The sequence below is a fragment of the Melanotaenia boesemani genome, chromosome 20 (genome assembly GCF_017639745.1).
Source record: "Melanotaenia boesemani isolate fMelBoe1 chromosome 20, fMelBoe1.pri, whole genome shotgun sequence".
Lineage (NCBI taxonomy): Eukaryota > Metazoa > Chordata > Actinopteri > Atheriniformes > Melanotaeniidae > Melanotaenia > Melanotaenia boesemani.
Genome location: NC_055701.1, coordinates 1,152,324 through 1,172,216, shown reverse-complemented (window position 1 = coordinate 1,172,216; position 19,893 = coordinate 1,152,324). Strand labels below are relative to the sequence as shown.

At 43.2% G+C, this 19,893-nt stretch overlaps 1 protein-coding gene across 9 annotated transcripts in view; it reads right to left on the bottom strand.

Moving 5' to 3' along the window:
- The window catches only part of nrxn3a (neurexin 3a), a 232,971-nt gene that overhangs the window by 139,079 nt on the left and 73,999 nt on the right, over positions 1-19,893 (bottom strand). For all 9 annotated transcript variants that reach the window (XR_006008733.1, XR_006008734.1, XM_041972295.1 and 6 more), the window contains exon 6: positions 131-432. Coding sequence is in view for 7 of the 9 variants with exons in the window: in XM_041972295.1 (XP_041828229.1) it covers positions 131-432 (302 nt within the window). In the remaining 2 variants the exon portion in view is untranslated. The remainder of the gene's footprint in view (positions 1-130; positions 433-19,893) is intronic.

The window sequence follows — 19,893 nt, the reverse complement described above, 5'->3', positions numbered from 1 at the left end:
TTTTAGACCAGTAAAAGCAACAAGAGCAAAATATCAGGTTCAGCTCTGACCTGTTAATGAACAGGACCGTCCTGTCAGCAGCAGGTAGAGGCCCACCTGACATCAGTCACGTGACACCTCTCTGACTTACCTGCCGGAGGTTGCGGGTCACTTTCACGTCGTGCCAGGAGTTGTCGTTGAACTTGCCGTTGACGGGCTCCACGATGGCTTCGAAAGCTCCGGAGCCCAGGTTGATGACGAGGGAGACGGCTCCGTCCTTCAGCGCCAGGTTGACGTAGTCAGCTGACTTTCCGGTGTGCAGGATGAGGCCGTTACGCTGCCACGTCTTGAAGGAGAGCGTGATCTCGTCGCTGCTGCTCTGGATGGGGTTCTGGGAGAGATCGTAGCAGAAGTACTCGGATCCGCGGAAGGTGGCCACGTTCTCTTCTCTGGCTGTGGAGGGAAGGAAAAGGAGGAGGTGAGAAACGGATCTATTATTGTCAGTCTGAACTTTATTATAAAACCAAAAGCTTGGATCTAAATTCCACATTTAGTTCAAACTGTTGTCTGATGTTGAAAGTAAAACATTTTATTTGAGTTTTTATTGTGCTCATACATTCACTGCCAGTGAGACGTTTCATGGAACATGTCTCCAACTGGGAAACCACCAGTTACACCAGTGTTAACACGTTTTACAGGGTAGTGCTTCTAATAAAAGCATAAGCAGGGAAAGTTCAGAGTGACACAGCTTTGTTTCTGTAACTCATTTTAAAGTTAAAAATCAGTTTTTGCTCATAATTCAAACAGGGTGCTGTCTTTCCAAAACAAGGATTCATAACCTCAATTCCATAAAAGTTGAGTCTCTGTTTAAACTGTAAATAAAAGCAGAATCTCATGAAGCCATATTTTATTCCCAGTAGAAGATAAACAACATGTCAGATGCGTTTCAGAGAGGCAGAGTCTCCCAGATGGAAAGATGGACAGAGCTTCACCAATCTGAGACAAACTGGATCTAAAACTGTGGAACAATTTCAGAAAAATGTTCCTCAGACTTTGAAGATCCTCCATCTACAATGTAGAATATCATCAGAAGATTCAAAGAATAAGGAGGAATCTCTGTGTGCATGGGACAGGGCTGGATGCTGGTGATCTTCAGCATTAAAAGCAGACATGATTCTCTACTGGAAACCACTGCATGGACTCAGGAAGTCTTCCAGAAACCACTGTCTGTGTACACAGTTCACCCTGAAACCCACAAATGCAGGTTAAAGCTCCATCATGCAGAGAAGAAGCCAGATGTGAACAGGATCCAGAACCAGCTTCTTCCATCTTCTCTGGACCAAAGCTCATTTAAAATGGTCTGAGGCAAAGTGGAAACCTGGATGAAGATGTGAACTAGTTTGTGGAAAGCATGGACGGCGTGTCCTGCAGACTAAAGAGGAGAGGGAGCATCCAGCTTGTTATCAGTGGACAGGTGAAAAGCTGCATCTCTGATGGGATGGGGCTGCATTAGTACCTATGGCGTGGGCAGCTTCCACATCTGTGAAGCTCCATCAATGCTGAAAAGTACATGGAGGTTATAGAGCAACATCTGCTCCCATCCAGACAACATCTCTTTCAGGGAAGGCCTTGCAGATTTCAGCAAGACGATGCTGAACCACATCCTGCATCCATCACAGCAGCATGGCTTCACAGGAGAAGAGTCCGGCTGCTGAACTGGCCTGCCTGCAGTCCAGACCTTTCACCAGTACACAACATCTGGAGCATCATGGAAGCAGGAATCCAGCAACCAAGGTCCAGGACTGTAGAGCAGCTAGAATCCTGCATCAGACCAGAATGGGACAACATTCCTCTCCTAAAACTCCAGCAACTGGTCTCCTCACTTCCCAGATGTTTCCAGACATGTTAGAAGAAGAGATGCTACACCGTGCTGAACACCACCCTGGAACTACTTTTTACACCGTGCTGCACATCACCCTGGAACTACTTTTTACACCATGCTGAACATCACCCTGGAACTACTTTTTACACCGTGCCGAACATCACCCTGGAACTACTTTTTACACCGTGCTGAACATCACCCCGGAACTACTTTTTACACCGTGCTGAACATCACCCCGGAACTACTTTTTACACCGTGCTGAACATCACCCCGGAACTACTTTTTACACCATGCTGAACATCACCCTGGAACTACTTTTTACACCATGCTGAACATCACCCTGGAACTACTTTTTACACCATGCTGAACATCACCCTGGAACTACTTTTTACACCGTGCTGAACATCACCCTGGAACTACTTTTTACACCATGCTGAACATCACCCTGGAACTACTTTTTACACCATGCTGAACATCACAACGGAACTACTTTTTACACCGTGCTGAACATCACCCCGGAACTACTTTTTACACCGTGCTGAACATCACCCCGGAACTACTTTTTACACCGTGCTGAACATCACCCCGGAACTACTTTTTACACCATGCTGAACACCACCCTGGAACTACTTTTTACACCGTGCTGAACATCACCCTGGAACTACTTTTTACACCATGCTGAACATCACCCTGGAACTACTTTTTACACCATGCTGAACATCACCCTGGAACTACTTTTTACACCGTGCTGAACATCACCCCGGAACTACTTTTTACACCGTGCTGAACATCACCCCGGAACTACTTTTTACACCGTGCTGAACGTCACCCTGGAACTACTTTTTACACCCTACCGAACGTCACCCTGGAACTACTTTTTACACCCTACCGAACGTCACCCTGGAACTACTTTTTACACCATGCTGAACATCACCCTGGAACTACTTTTTACACCATGCTGAACATCACCCTGGAACTACTTTTTACATCGTGCTGAACATCACCCCGGAACTACTTTTTACACCGTGCTGAACATCACCCCGGAACTACTTTTTACACCATGCTGAACACCACCCTGGAACTACTTTTTACACCGTGCTGAACATCACCCTGGAACTACTTTTTACACCATGCTGAACACCACCCTGGAACTACTTTTTCCACCATGCTGAACATCACCCTGGAACTACTTTTTACACCATGCTGAACATCACCCTGGAACTACTTTTTACACCGTGCTGAACATCACCCTGGAACTACTTTTTACACCATGCTGAACATCACCCTGGAACTACTTTTTACACCATGCTGAACATCACCCTGGAACTACTTTTTACACTTTTAGACCTCAGCGCTCTACGAGGACGTGATGGTGCAGTAGCTCAGACAGAAAGGGAGGAGCCAGACCATTCACACATTTAAAAGTCAAAAGTAAAATCACATGGTAAAATGTCTGAGCTTCACCATCTGATGTGTTGTTTATCTTCTACTGGCAGTAATACATGAGATGAAGAACTCCAGCTTTTTGGGGATTGGGGTTGTAAATAAAAACAACTGATCATTTGTCATTCCTGAAAGGAGTTCTTCTCTGTTCATTTCCTCCTCTACACACAGCGGTGAGACATGCAGGCCACATTAAAAGAAAACAAATGTTCCTTCATGATTATTAAACGGAGGACGTGTTTAGGAGACCAAAACCTGGAGGAAATCAAGCGATGATTATACTAAAATGTGTCTAATATAAAGATAAAGCCTTCTGAGATCTTCTGCATGTGCAGCGAGAACTGGAGAGATATCACATAACATCAAAGGCCTAATCTTCCAGTGAAATTGGCTGTCAGAGCCACACTGCGACACCGCGGCGGTAATTGTGATCAGACAGAAAGAAGCAAAGCTGCAGAGATGGACTGTATGTATGACCTTGGTACGGAAAAGGAGGTGAAGAGAGAGCATGGGGAGCCGAGGGATAACGCAGAAAAATGCTCCAGTCAGGAGTTGTTATCTGTGACATCATCTTCAATTAACTCGCCGTCTCTTAAGCAAAAACACTGGAGTCTGCTGCAGATCTGCTGGTCAGTAAACCCCTGCAGGGTCTGCGTGACAGCACTTTGCTCTGTTGTCTGGGGTAAAACTAAAATGGCCACCGCTTTCCTGTCCCACACAGACCACACTCAGCTCCTTCATCTTTATCTGCAATTAGAGATGAGCTCACATCCTTTATTTAACCCCCTAAAATGACCACATCAGCCACAACCATCTGAACCTTCCACCAACATGGACTCTTTATATCACAGGCAGACTTTAGAGAAAAGATGCAGAACTGTGGTTAAGCAGAGGACAGAATCAACTCATCACAGACTGATGCTTCAGTCCTGCACTGGTCAGGGATGCAGACCAGTAAATGCTAACAGGAAGATATATCAGCCAAGGTCAGGCCTGGAGGATGAGGATAGACACTGGACTCCCAAACATGCGTCTGGAGTTTCACCTCCTTTGCTCTAGCAGAATACCTTGTTTACCTGGTACCTGAGACCACCTCCTCTGTTCATAGATTCCTGCTTCCATCCTTCCTCCCTCAGACATGTGTCTTCAAAAGTGTCCTTTTCATCTGAGATGCCAGTGGAGCTCCGAATCTGGACCTGTAGACCTCCACTCTTGTGTTATGAAGTGGTTGTTGGTCTCTGCAACACAAGGCCACCCAGCTTTTGTTTGGGCCTGTCTAGGTGAAGTAGCCTCTCTCTGAGGGTGATGTTTGGTTTGAAATGTACCGGGATGAGGTGTTTGGAGTCGATCTTACTGGGTCTCTTAGACACTGCTTCCACATATTCCCAATCCTTTTTTTTCTCTGTGTTTTTCCAGCTGATTTGATGATGCTCCAGTTGGGATGTTCTGAGATTTGAACGTCGGACTTATTGTGACCAGCTGTCCGTATGTGACAAGTTGGATTTAAGGACCAAAAGACAGAAAAAGACTTCAAATGTAAAACTTCCATTTAGCTGCAGGCTCTCCTCTGACCGGGTCACATCTCGAGTTAAGTTTAGGGGGTTCTGAGTGACTGAGTCTGCATGCATGTGAAAGCATTCCCTACTGCTTTCATATGAATAAAGAATGATGTAATAAATTAAACTTAGTCAGCGGTGATTCTGAGTAAATGACCAGAACATTAAAGATGCAACATAGAACCCAGAACAACCAGTCTCATCAGCTCCTCTGTTTTTACTACAACTGGGTGCCTTCATGTCCTGAAGCAGAAAACTGAGACAGAGTGGAGAACAATGACGGGAGGTCTGCAGGAAAAGTCAGGATCCAGACTGATGATGCTGGTAGCTCCTATTAAACATCTGAGGACTCCAAAGCACTGAAAGGTTCTTTAACTGGAGGAAGATCCTGCAGCACCTCATAGAATCTGCATTCGTGTTATATGGTGGGAGTGTGGTGGCTAGAACACACCCCATCACGATGCTAACGTCAGAGTTTACCTGCAATAATTCACATGACCACTAGAGCTCATATTTCAGCAACATTAATGTAAACCTGTTTGTTTGTCTATATGTGAACTGTCTTGAAATAAATAACCAGGCTTGCCTGCTCTGTACAGCACTTAGAGAGTCTGCCAGTCAGGACAGAGCCCAGGTCTCCCTAGAAACCACAAGACCAAAGTATCTTAATGAAAACACATCAGCAATGTTCAGCATCGTTGGCGTAGCTTTCGTTTTCAACTCTGAGGTCTCCCCTAACGACGGCTAACCCAGCATCATCTTCATCCCACCTGGTCTCTGAGGTCTCCCCTAACGACGGCTAACCCAGCATCATCTTCATCCCACCTGGTCTCTGAGGTCTCTCCAGCCAGTAAAAGTCAGTCTTATCTTGACTCTTGTCTTCTCTCTTGTTTTGTCTCTTTCTCTCGTTCTTTTCCTCTCTTCGTCCGATAAAGTCTTGTTGTGTTTGCTGAATCAGCCACAGCAACATTTAGAATGCCCAGTGTGTTGATATCCGCTTGCTAGCGTGTTGCTAGCGCGTTATGCGGTGCATTAAGAGAAACTCAGCTGTAGTGTCACGCGGCGTCCTGAAAAGTTATGTAATGTCTTGAAAAAGACAAAGCAAAGTGCTTTACAGGTAAAATTAAAACAATGAAAATGGACCCTGGAATGACCCAGCTCCCAGACTGACCGGACAACATCCTCCCGAAACCTGGTTACAGAAACAACATCAAGTAACTCTTAAAGTTTGGATTTTCTGCTTCTTATCTTCCATCTTTTGAGCATTCAAACAGCATCTGGTCTCCAACATGGTTCCCCCGAGGTGGGGAGCATCCCTGCTTCCCTCTCCATCTACAGCCCACTGTGAGGAAGAATGCAGCTTCATCAGTGTGCAAGAGGAACCACGCCACTACATCCAGCAGCAAGTGTTCCTGCAGGGCGACAATAACAACGCTAATGCTTCTCTGAAAGAAAAACAACAGTATACTGTATGAAGAAGCTCTATAAACCTACAGATCCACATATACATGCTGAAAATATCTGATTTATGGATGTGGTGATCCGTTGAAAGAGAAATTCAAAGCCAGATTACAGTCGACTAGAGAGGTAGCCGCGGCCATTTAGCTGAAGTATGGAATAGTAATGAAGTGAGAATGAATATAACGTCTTTATGGCTGAGATGAGGAAGAGGAGAGGAGATTGTTATCACCCCGTAATGGTTTTAACGGCATCCATAAGCTGGTCTATTTGGGGCCTTTGTGTGATGGATGAGTGTGGAGGAGTTGTGCGAGGGGTCATCCATAAAAATGTCAGAGGGAGAGGTGGCAGAAGAAAACACTGCGACCACAGTAAATATCTCCTCTGGTTGGAGGATGCCCCGAACACTCGGAGCCAAGCAACTGATCTGGGCTGTTTTCACCGTCTTTCTCTTAGTTGTTGCTCATGTGGTGGGTCCCGATGGTTCCAGGCTTATTCTGTAACATTCTGCTCAATATCAGGAATATTACCACATTCCTGGTGGTGATCCACGGTAACAATCACTGCTGCTCGTCCAGATCCGAAGATCAGAACTCTGTAGGTTCAGTGTGGAGCAGCAGCTACATGCAGCCTTCTACTGATTTTTTATCATCTGGTGTCCAGAAAGTAAGTTGTTAGGAGAACAATCAGAATCTGTCATTAATTTAGGGACGGCAGCGTCGTGTCTTGTGCACATGTGCAGATGTAAAAAGACTAAATAAATCAGATAAATGGATCCACATGCACGGGAGACATCGGGGGTAATGGGACGGAAAAATACTAATCTGATTTCTCATAATCCGATCATGGCAGTTATATCTGATGAAGTATAATCTGATTTTGCCGTTTACATGGCCACTAGAATCTGATTTTTTTTGTGCATGTAAACAGGCTAAATGATGGAAACACATCAGATCCACATTCTGGTCCTGGAAGGACCGCTTGAGCTGGTCCAGCCCTGATGTCAGGACCTGAGAGGAAATCAGACATTAATCCACTGTAATGCCTCACAGGGACTCTCTGAAGCAGATGGCAAAAAGCGACTGATTTTACGGCCTGTAGGACGGCGGGCGGTTCTCTGTGGCCTGCTGTGTGGGCTCGAGCCTAAAACAAGCAGCAGAGGAAAAGGGTTTAACCAGCTGGTTAATAAAAAGCTCTAAATGAACTACTAACTTTGTTATTGACCAGATTTGTTTAGGCAGAAAAATAGTTAAGGTTACATCATTTCTGTGGTTTTTAATGTGAAATCAAAACGAGGCGGCCATATTGTAACTCCTTCAGGTTTTTCTCAGTTTTCTTCAAAGGATGTGGAAGGTGGGAGGCGGCGAAGCTGAGGAAGGCTGAGCAAAACATGAACAGAGACGTAAAGGCCAAGAAAAGGGAAGCAAAGATCGTTAGCTAAATAAATGGCCCGTGCTGCTGGTTTCCTGGAGAAGCTCTCCAAAGTGGGGCAGGAGCGCGAGTAAATAAAAAGAGATGGAGACAGATGAGAGGTGGTGGATGGAGGCGTTTAGTTTAGAGGAAGCGGTGCAGGGATGGTTGTTTGGTCAGCACAGATCAGCTGTTTCGTATCCCAGATTCACCTCCAGCTCACATGAATGCAAATTAGTCACAGAAGCGTCGCACACATTGAGCCCGATGTAAACATCACCACAGTGGGAAATAACTGGCACAAAATGGCCGCCGCACACCTGATACATCAAAGAAATCTGCAAGAAAATCCATAAATCACAATGTCCCTCAGTTATGTACGATCCAATAAGTTATTTATCAGTTTCCAGTCATTATAAATACTATAGTCACATCTATTATTAATGATCACCTCCGGACATGCAATTTTATTATAATGAAACAGTAATAGTAATAATAATATTACACCAGCATCTCCATAAATACTAATTCATGCTTATAATGGGACTATACAGTAATAATTATATAAAAAGAAGAAGAATAGCTGTAGATCTAGTAGTAGTATCTATTCAACAGAAACAACCATAACAGATGTAACGTGTAAAACTGTCAGAATCTTTACAAATAAGGAGGAAAATTTGGTTGATGGTGGATTATGTTCACAGTTGTGACAAAGCACCTGCAGCATCATGGAAATTTCTAGCTCTATCTGGACTTCTGCTGCTCCCTCAGATGTTTCAGAGCTGTTTTCTACCCCTGCTGCCTCAACCATGTCCAGAAACCCTCATAAATCTGGACTTCTGCCTCCCTGACCTCAGTTAAGTAAAGCCTCAGGGCCGTTGCCTCTTCAGGTATTTTTATTATTATGCACCGTGATTTCTAACAGGAGCATCACTTTCACTGACCATCATCAACCTCAGGAAGCAAATATTCCCTCCAGATTCAAAGATGCTGATAGCTGAGAAAGTTTGTCATTAATATGTTGCCGCTTGCTCTGTGATCCACTCTGCATCGCTTCATCAGCTCCACACGGTGCCTTCTAACACGGTTTCCTCATAAACTCTGAATAGACAGACACGTCTTTCCACAGAAACATAATCTATTCAGGCAATAATAGTAGGATGTTGTAACATACCTGACATGTACAGCATCCTGCTGTAATTGTCTGAATAAAAGAAAAAAAACACTTATCACTGAGATAAGAAGACAAAATGAAAAACTTTGAGTTTTATGATTGTATAGCATGATCTGGAAACAGCTGAGGTGGAGAAACTCCTGAGTGGATGAGAATCTGGTCCACCTGACAGCAAGGACAAGTTGAGGAAAGCGTCATAAAAAGACGGAGAATGGGGATTTGTGGAGGAAAGAAGCTGCAGAATGAGAGAAGAATTATCTCTGCTTGTGCTGAATATGAGTGCTGGATCCTTCCTTCCTCTCGGGGTAAGACTGTAAATTAAAATGGAGTGAGACACGGCACACCAGCGGCATGTCAAATGCAGCTGTTCAACTACAACTTCAAAGAAGAGGACTCGGGCTAAACTAGAACATGAGGAGTGGACAAAACCAGTGCGACTGAAAATGGCTGCTTCATTACAGCCTCCACAGCTCCTTAGATAACCGCTCCGCTCTGGAGAAATGCTCCAGCTAATCTGATTTCCCTACAAACTGTGGAGCTGTTCACCCACACATCAAACATAAAGCAAATCAAAGAGCGTTGTGTTATTAATCCACAGATTAAGTTTATGGCTTAAAGTAGATCCAAACCGGTGGAAATATTGTCTCCTCAAATGATCTGACCTGAATTAATCTCTTTTAAAATGATTATTTTTCAGGTTTGTGATCTAAACTGCTGAAATTATGGTTGAAGGAGGACAATCAAGTGGAGGTTATGCACCAGAAGGTCCATCTACAGTCCATCAGCGGTCTATCTACAGCCCATCTACGGTCCATCTACGGTCCATTAACGGCCCATTAACGGTCCATCTATGGTCCATCTACAGCCCTTCTACAGCCCATCTACGGCCCATCAACGGTTCATCTACAGCCCATCAACGGTCCATCTATGGTCCATCTACAGCCCATACGGCCCATCAACGGTTCATCTACAGCCCATCTACGGCCCATCTACGGCCCATCTACAGTCCACCTACGACCCATTAACGGTCCATCTACGGCCCATCAACGGTCCATCTATGGTCCATCTACAACCCATACGGTCCATCTACGGCCCATTAACGGTCCATCTACAGCCCATCAACGGTCCATCTATGGTCCATCTACAGCCCATACGGTCCATCTACGGCCCATTAACGGTCCATCTACGGCCCATCTACGGTCCATCTACGGCCCATCTACGGTCCATCTACGGCCCATCTACGGCCCATCTACGGTCCATCTACGGCCCATCTACGGTCCATCTACGGCCCATACGGCCCATCAACGGTCCATCTACGGTCCATCTACGGCCCATCTACGGTCCATCTACGGCCCATCTACGGCCCATCTACGGTCCATCAATGGGCCATCAACGGACCATTTACGCCCTATCTACGGTCCATGAGCTTCCTTCAGAAAGTGGTTGGAGGATCAGGAGCTCCTGGGACATGGGAGAGGAGCCGCTGCTCAGGGAGCAGAGGTGGTTCAGGCATGTGATAGGATGCTTCCTTGTCACCTCTTCTTGGAGATATTTTTAGTAGTTCTTGTTTGAAGGAAACTCCTGACCTGTCCCAGGACCTGCTGGCAGGATTATAGATCCTCTCTGGTCTGGGAACGCCTCACAATCCCCAGGAGGAGCTGGAGAATGATGCTGAGAAGGAGGTCTGGATCTCCCTCCTGGACCTGATACTTCCATGGATGGATGGATTATAATAACCCATCTTAAAGGCTAATTTCCCTTCAGAGATTTGTTTGTTCAGATTTGGGTTTTAGGGGATTTCTGGATGAAATCTAGAAACATAAGAAGAGTTTCTATGATATTGAACAGCTGCATCTGTTAGCAGGTAAAAACTAGAGTCTGACGTGAAACGGTGAAGATGGCGGAAGCAGAGCTGTGTCACCATCGTCCTCCTCGGTCCAATCTGAGGCTTCTTCTCTTAAAGAAACTTAGCTCATTTCTTTCCATGCAGATCTGAAATGCATCTTTCTCTTCAGTGTGAGAGAAAAAGGCTCTGATCGCTGCAGAGCCGGCAGATAAGCTGACTTTAGGTTAACTTCAAAGTGAAAAAGAGACTCCTGACAGAAAGTTTGAGCTGCAGACAGAAACTAAAACCTGTTTCACTCAATCTGTGGTTAAAAAGCAGACACTGATTATTACAATCATTAAAATAAAACATAAAAAATTATTAAAATGTACATTTTAGTTTCTATTTTTATTTTCATAAAATGTATTAAATGATATTTTGTTAAATAAAACAAAAATTAAAAAGAATGTTTATTTATTTATGTTTGTTTTGGGGGGTTTTTGTATTTTCTTGAGGCTATTTTCTTTTTCTACATGCTACTGAAAACAGTCGCCCTAACACCTACACTTATTCACTATTATGTAAAAACCAAATAAATACATTAAAATAAGGAGAAAAAGGGCTTGGATGATATAAAATACAAATAAATATTTAATAAAAACAAATACATTAATGATAGTAATTAAAATTAATAATTTGATTTAAAAAAGACCAACGGGGTTTGTAGCAAATTTAAACAGTTTTTAAAAACTTAATTCCAACTGTAATTCACCAGCTTGTAGATATTCTCGTTTTTAACATTTATTAAAATAAAAAGACTTGGTTGAATTTGAATTTTAACCAAATTATTGCTGAAAAAAGGGTCAAATATGTTTTGTTTTTTTTATTAAAGCTCGACTGATAAATGAGGCAGAGAAATAACGTCACCTGTAAGAAATTGTTTTCTTTTCTTTAAAAAACCTGCTGATGAACTGAGTTCATTTAAATTATTCCTGGAATTAAACTAATTAAATATAATTAAATTAAAATTAAAAGAATAAAACTGAACTACACTGGAGGAGGACCATGAAGGACTCATGAAGAGAGAAAAAACACATTTTGGGATGAAACTTTCTTTTATAAAATGAGGCCAGTTTCATTTTCATGGCCTCACGTTTTCAGCTCTATATATGTTTTTATACCGTATTTGCATATAAATAGGCTGGAATAAAAGCTAAAGCCGGCTTCGACTTCTGCCTCGTAGAATTGTTTTGATCTCAGATTCAGACGCCCGAAGTCACAAAAACATCAATACAGGTGCGAATAACTGCAGAAATAATTCTGCGCCTCAGTGAGCGCGTGATGATCTCATACCGACACCAAAGAAGAGGACAGAAAGTAAGCAGCAAAGCAGGAGAGCTGGAAGATTAACCCGGGATTTCAGACACACTCACACAGACTCACGTTGTAGGTTTAAACCAAAAAACACAAAAACCTAAAAGATGTTATTTATCAGCCGTGACAACAGATTCTTTCCACGCAGTCAGCATTAAATCCTTGATTAAGACACATTTCTGCAGGTCTTCATCTGCTGCTGAGCAGGACTGTAGCAGGACTGAGGAATATTCTTCCCACAGCGCAGACAGGTTGGGCTGATTTTCCATGATATTCCATCTCGTGCTGCAGAACATTTCAGTAACATGTTAAATGTTCCACATGTGACAGTTTTATGCATCTGTTTTATGCATTTGTGTTTCCTTTTCGAAACATTTAGCCTTTAAGTTCTAAGACTGGCAGCTAACAGGAATCTACCTCACATTAGGCTGCTGGTCATGGTTTTGGTCATTTATGTGGAATGGATCCTTTATTAGCAACCAACTCAACCCTTCTTCCGACCAGGGGTTCTTGACCTTTTTTAGCTGGGGCCGACCCCAGGGCCCGTTCCAGGTCACAGTATTGGTTTCATTGATCCCACTCTTGGTTTAATTTCTATTCAATAACTAAGCCAAATCCAGTTACAGCAAAACCCCATAATATATGATAAATAAATATCTAAAAAAATATGACATGATCCAATGAGACCATCACAGAGACATTTATCACATATTGGTAAACCTGCACATACAAGACGCACAACATAGAATAAAATCAGGCTAATACAAGACCACCTTTAAAAGCTCAAGTCAGGCTTAGAGACACAAAATTTACTAAATATTAGATAATATTAGAGAAAAGGTCTCGTGTGGAAGAAATTTTAGTTCTTATGCTCTATATATTATATTATAATCACACCTATTAATCACTATTTTTCTACAACACTTGGAAAAAGGACTTGGAATAAAACTGATGGAAAAGATGGAAATTTGGTCAATAAAATGAAGCTGTGCTAAAATACATTCAAAATAAAATGTTCAAGTGAAATAAACTGAATACATATACAGTGTAATTATTTACACATTTAAATGCAAAATAATTCATTAAGAATGTATTAATTAAATAAACTTTTATCATTTTTAAGAGTTGCCAAACATGACAGATGTTTTCTGCATCTGCAGCTCATTTTCTGATGGTTAAAAATTCCAGCGTGTTTCCGTCGAATGCTGGATGTTTGCTTTCTAGATGCTGCTTTAGCATGTTCAGCTTCAGCGCTTCAGTGATGGACAGCGTTAGCTAATGCTAGCTAACGTTGTTCAGCTTCAGCTCTTCAGTGATGGACAGCGTTAGCTAATGCTAGCTAACGTTGTTCAGCTTCAGCGCTTCAGTGATGGACAGCGTTAGCTAATGCTAGCTAACGTTGTTCAGCTTCAGCGCTTCAGTGATGGACAGCGTTAGCTAATGCTAGCTAACGTTGTTCAGCTTCAGCGCTTCAGTGATGGACAGCGTTAGTTAATGCTAGCTAACGTTGTTCAGCTTCAGCGCTTCAGTGATGGACAGCGTTAGCTAATGCTAGCTAACGTTGTTCAGCTTCAGCGCTTCAGTGATGGACAGCGTTAGTTAATGCTAGCTAACGTTGTTCAGCTTCAGCGCTTCAGTGATGGACAGCGTTAGCTAATGCTAGCTAACGTTGTTCAGCTTCAGCGCTTCAGTGATGGACAGCGTTAGTTAATGCTAGCTAACGTTGTTCAGCTTCAGCGCTTCAGTGATGGACAGCGTTAGCTAATGCTAGCTAACGTTGTTCAGCTTCAGCGCTTCAGTGATGGACAGCGTTAGTTAATGCTAGCTAACGTTGTTCAGCTTCAGCGCTTCAGTGATGGACAGCGTTAGCTAATGCTAGCTAACGTTGTTCAGCTTCAGCGCTTCAGTGATGGACAGCGTTAGTTAATGCTAGCTAACGTTGTTCAGCTTCAGCGCTTCAGTGATGGACAGCGTTAGCTAATGCTAGCTAACGCTCCATACAGACGTGTCTGTATGCTCTGTTTCTAAACCCTGCCTAATAAATCAGATTGTTCTTACGCCATGCTTTTGCCTTTTAGGGGGTTTGGGACTATTTTTGTCTTCATTTTTCATTTTAAATACTTCATAACTTTCACTACATGCTAGCAGCTAGCAGAGTGTCTTCTGCTTATTAAGACTGGATGTGTCTGAACTTTCTCCAGTTAAACAAAAACAAAACTGAGGTGATGGTTTTTGGAGCCAAAGAGAAACGATTAAAGGTCACCACAGAGCTTCAGTCTATACACCTAAAAACCACCAACCAGACCAGAAATCTAGGTGTAGTGATGGACTCAGACCTTAACTTTGAGAACCACATGAAGGGAACCACAAAATCAGCCTACTGTCACCTTAAGAACATATCAAGGGTAAAAGATGTGATGTCTCAGCAGGACCTGGAAAAACTAGTCCAGCTTCCATCTTTAGTTGGCTTGATTATTGTAACAGTGTTTTTACAGGTTCTACCTAAAACATCAGTCAGACACCTGCAGCTGATCCAGAACTCTGCTGCTCCAGTCCTTACTGAGACCAAGAAAGTGGACCACATCAGTCCAGCTCTGAGGTCTTTACACTGGCTGCCTGTCCGTCAGAGGATAGACTTTGAAGTTCTGCTGCTGGTCTAGAAAGCTCTGAATGGTTTAGGACCAACATACATCAGAGACCTCTTGACCCAGTATGAACCTACCAGAACCCTCAGGTCATCTGGATCCAGGTTCTTATCAGTTCCAGAGTCAGAACCAGACATGGAGAAGCTGCATTCAGCTTCTATGCTCCACATGTCTGGAACAAACTCCCAGAAAGCCTCAAATCAGCTGAAACACTCAGTTTATTTAGATCCAGGTTAAAGACCCACCTGTTCTCTGCTGCATGGACTAGTTTTTATTTACAGTCCAGATCTGGATCTGGTTCTTTAAGCTGGATCATGTTTTAATGTGGTTTTTATCCAGTGTTCTTTCAACTTCCTCTTTTGTTTGTAAAGTTAAATTGCCTTATTGGAGTTATTACCGCCTCCAAGTGGTGGGAAGCTGCATTGCAACTGAGCTTCTCATGGATAACAGTAGTATGTCTCATGTCTTCATTGCATAAGTTACGTGGTTGTGTTCCTCTCTAACAATGCTGCGGTAACTGTGGTCACATTGTTTTGGGGTGCAGACGCAGAATGTGGATCCTGATGTGGCTAGCTGGGGGCTGCTGATACTAGGTCTGGGATCTGTCTCCTGATTGGATGTTACCATCAATCTAAGCTCTCTGATTGGTGTAAAGTCTGACAGGAAGTGGCTTCATCATCATGTCCAGGTCTAAATGGAGGTCTCTTAGCAACATAGTAGTGATGGTGATGTTTTTATGGTGAAATGTGATAAATAATGCTGTTATCATGGATCACTGTGGATTTACCAGATAGAGTCTCTGAATAAAACTATATTTAGTGGCTGGATTGTAAACCTCCTGGACGGGATAGAAATGCTGGAAAACCTCCATAGATCAGCTAAAAGGTACCTATCCATCATATTTACCCCACAGAGCTACACACCACCGCTCCGGGTGGTGGAAGAGATGGACCTCAGGGATACCTGCTGGCCTTTTTAGGGTTAATTTATAAATCCAGTACTGAAAGGAACGGTGGTTCGTCAGCAGACCCTGCTGGTCATGTGTGGTTCTGTCAGCCATCAGATTCAGTCTCGGGTTACTTGTTATTAGACCGTTGCATTTCTGCACTCAGTGTGGCTCCAGACTAAACGCTGCAGCTGTATTCTGTGGAATCCTCAAACATCGTTTTATTACCTGCTCTCATCAACTTCAGTAAGTCAGACAAACACAGAGTAGGATGTGAAAATAAAGAGGTTTTTAAGAGCAGCCCTTGTACCCGAATACAGCATTGACTGATGTGATGGAGGGCCGGTAGATGGCAGAGTGGAGGAGGAAGAGGAGGAGAATGGGATGAAGAGGAGCGAAGATGGCAGCGGGGGAAGGGGTGAAGATAACCATCAGTAATTTCAGCTTGCTGGTGGATTTCCATTTGTTCAGTGGCTTGACCAATGGTGCGTTGGGATGTCTGCACCAAACTGAAACACACAGCGGCTGGAGGGGGGATGGAAGCACTGAGGCATCAGCTCTGAAGAGGAGGAGGAGGAGGAAGGGCTGCTGTCATTTACACGGTGTTCATACATGGATGTATAAAGTCAGAGAACATCCATATAAATTAGTTTTAGCTTCAACAAAACTCCAACCTAAAAAACCCTGAAAAGCCGACAAGTGGAAACTTTTGAGCAAATTAGTCAGAGCAAAAAGAATTTCTCCACAATCATCAGGCTCCTCTTCAGCCAGTGTCAGAAGTGTCTGTTACTGACTGAATTATAATGTAAGGAGAAATGTCCCCCACTAGCTAGCACCATGTTAACAGCATGCTAGCACCATGTTAACATCATACTAGCACCATGTTAACAGCATGCTAGCACCATGTTAACAGCATGCTAGCACCATGTTAACAGCATGCTAGCACCATGTTAACATCATACTAGCACCATGTTAACAGCATGCTAGCACCATGTTAACATCATACTAGCACCATGTTAACAGCATGCTAGCACCATGTTAACAGCATGCTAGCACCATGTTAACATCATTCTAGCACCATGTTAACAGCATGCTAGCACCATGTTAACATCATACTAGCACCATGTTAACAGCATGCTAGCACCATGTTAACATCATACTAGCACCATGTTAACAGCATGCTAGCACCATGTTAACAGCATGCTAGCACCATGTTAACAGCATGCTAGCACCATATTAACATCATTCTAGCACCATGTTAACAGCATGCTAGCACCATGTTAACATCATACTAGCACCATGTTAACGGCATTCTAGCACCATGTTAACATCATACTAGCACCATGTTAACAGCATGCTAGCACCATATTAACATCATTCTAGCACCATGTTAACAGCATGCTAGCACCATATTAACATCATTCTAGCACCATGTTAACAGCATGCTAGCACCATGTTAATATCATATTAGCACCATGTTAACGGCATGCTAGCACCATGTTAACAGCATGCTAGCATCATGTTAACGGCATGCTAGCACCATGTTAACAGCATGCTAGCACCATGTTAACAGCATGCTAGCACCATGTTAACATCATACTAGCACCATGTTAACAGCATGCTAGCACCATGTTAACATCATACTAGCACCATGTTAACGGCATGCTAGCACCATGTTAACATCATACTAGCACCATGTTAACAGCATGCTAGCACAATATTAACATCATTCTAGCACCATGTTAACAGCATGCTAGCACCATGTTAACATCATACTAGCACCATGTTAACGTCATTCTAGCATCATGTTAACAGCATGCTAGCACCATGTTAACATCATTCTAGCACCATGTTAACAGCATGCTAGCACCATGTTAACATCATACTAGCACCATGTTAACGGCATGCTAGCACCATGTTAACAGCATGCTAGCATCATGTTAACGGCATGTTAGCACCATGTTAACGGCATGCTAGCACCATGTTAACAGCATGCTAGCACCATGTTAACAGCATGCTAGCACCATGTTAACATCATACTAGCACCATGTTAACAGCATGCTAGCACCATGTTAACATCATTCTAGCACCATGTTAACAGCATGCTAGCACCATGTTAACATCATTCTAGCACCATGTTAACAGCATGCTAGCACCATGTTAACATCATACTAGCACCATGTTAACGGCATGCTAGCACCATGTTAACAGCATGCTAGCACCATGTTAACATCATACTAGCACCATGTTAATGGCATGCTAGCACCATGTTAACAGCATGCTAGCATCATGTTAACAGCATGCTAGCACCATGTTAACATCATACTAGCACCATGCTAACAATGATTCATTGATCACCTTCAACTGTTTTTGTTGTTGCTGATTTTTTCTGTCATTTTTTTCAGTCCTAATGAGGAGTGATCAGGATTATAAAAGGTATGTTAACAAGTTACGTAAACATGTTAGTGGTACAAATTCAAAGCTCTCGACATCAGAACAAGTCATCCCGTAGTGTGAACTCCTTATCTGATTCTTCTGTTCCCTTTACAGACGTAAATCGCTCTGTTTGTGTCAAACATTGTGAAATGTCACTCAAATGTCCTTCACGTTGTCACGGTTGTTAGCCAACACATCCACTAGAGGGCAGTGCAGAGTTCAGAGTTCACCTCCAAGTTCTGATATCGGTTTCAGTCGATAACAAACATGGTGGCAATGGAGGAGATCATGATGATGTTCAGAAAGAGACAGCGCAGTAGATGGTGGTGGTCTGTACGGCCATTAAACACACACTACAGAATTTTAGCCGGTTTTCTCAGTGATGCCCCCCATCAATGGCTAATCCAGCATCATCTTCATCCTACCTGAACTCTCAGATCTCTCCAGCAAGTAAAAGTCGGTCTGAGCTTGACTGAAAGTTGCGTAATGTGTCTTTACATCACAGCTGCGCCTTTGTTCCTTTTAAGTCTCTGCAACTTCTTAAAATCTTTTACTATTTAACCCATTTTCTTCTCCACGTCTGCAGATAAACACAGCAGTCTTTTTAAAAATGGCGGCCTCCAGTCATCATGCTGATGGTTATCCAATAAAAATAAAAAAGTTGGATTTTCTTTAAATGTTGAATAAAACATTCAAATCTGTCAGACTTCAGCTTTAATGTTACATCATCACGTGACAGAAAAAAGAACTGAGAAATATCGGGAGAATATTTTGGCCTCAACCGTGACCTCCAATAACACTTGGCGTGTGTGCATGATGCATTGATGTGCACATGTGTGGACGGTCACATGTGCATATTCTCCCACATAAACACAAGCGAGGGATGATCCCCCCACCATCGCAGACACACACCGAGCAGAAGTCTGTGAGGCATGAAGGGGAGGTTGGCTTCATCGCTGCAGGCTTTTCATTTACTGCCCGACATAATGCCACATCCCCAAACACACACACTCACACACACTCCTCCTTATTGGCTATTATCTGGGCTGTCAGAGCCTGTGTTGATACCTAATGAAGGGCCACCGTTGCCATTTCTCAGCTGACGGTAACCATGGTTACAAGAGAAAGGGGTGTGGTGTCTCAGAATAAAAGAGGTGTGAGGTGGTCGGATGAGAAATCATTAGATTTTCTTGTTTGTATTTTCCTTGATGAACAAAACAAAGTGTTTGAACCCGATCCAGGAGTCCAGTTCTGTCCGGTTCCATCCAGTTCCGTCTGTTTCTGTCTGGTTCTATCCAGTTCTATCTGGTTCCATGTGGCTATGTCCAGTTCTGTCTGGTTCTATCCGGTTCCATCTGGTTCTGTCCAGGCTGGAATATGGAGTTGCTGCATTCTGTTCTGGGACAAGCCAACTGGATCTCTTTATTCCTGTGTGCATCTGTAAATCATCCCAGGAAGGTTTATTTTGGACTTCTGTTATCTTGACCTTCCTTCCTGCTCGTATATGTCAAATCATCATCCTGATCACCGAACAGCAGCAGCACCGCCGACTGAGAGCTGATACCAGAACAGAGGGCGTCTAGCAGCCATGTCTTTATCCTAAAATACTACATGAGCCTGAGCCGGAGTTAACATGATGCTTGTCATTAACTTTAATCTGTAAAATGGAAACAGGAAGAAGAGAAATATCCAATTATTATTACTGAATATTCAACCGTGGTTCCCAAAAAGGTGGTGTTCATCATCCAGCCATCTTTTACTCTCA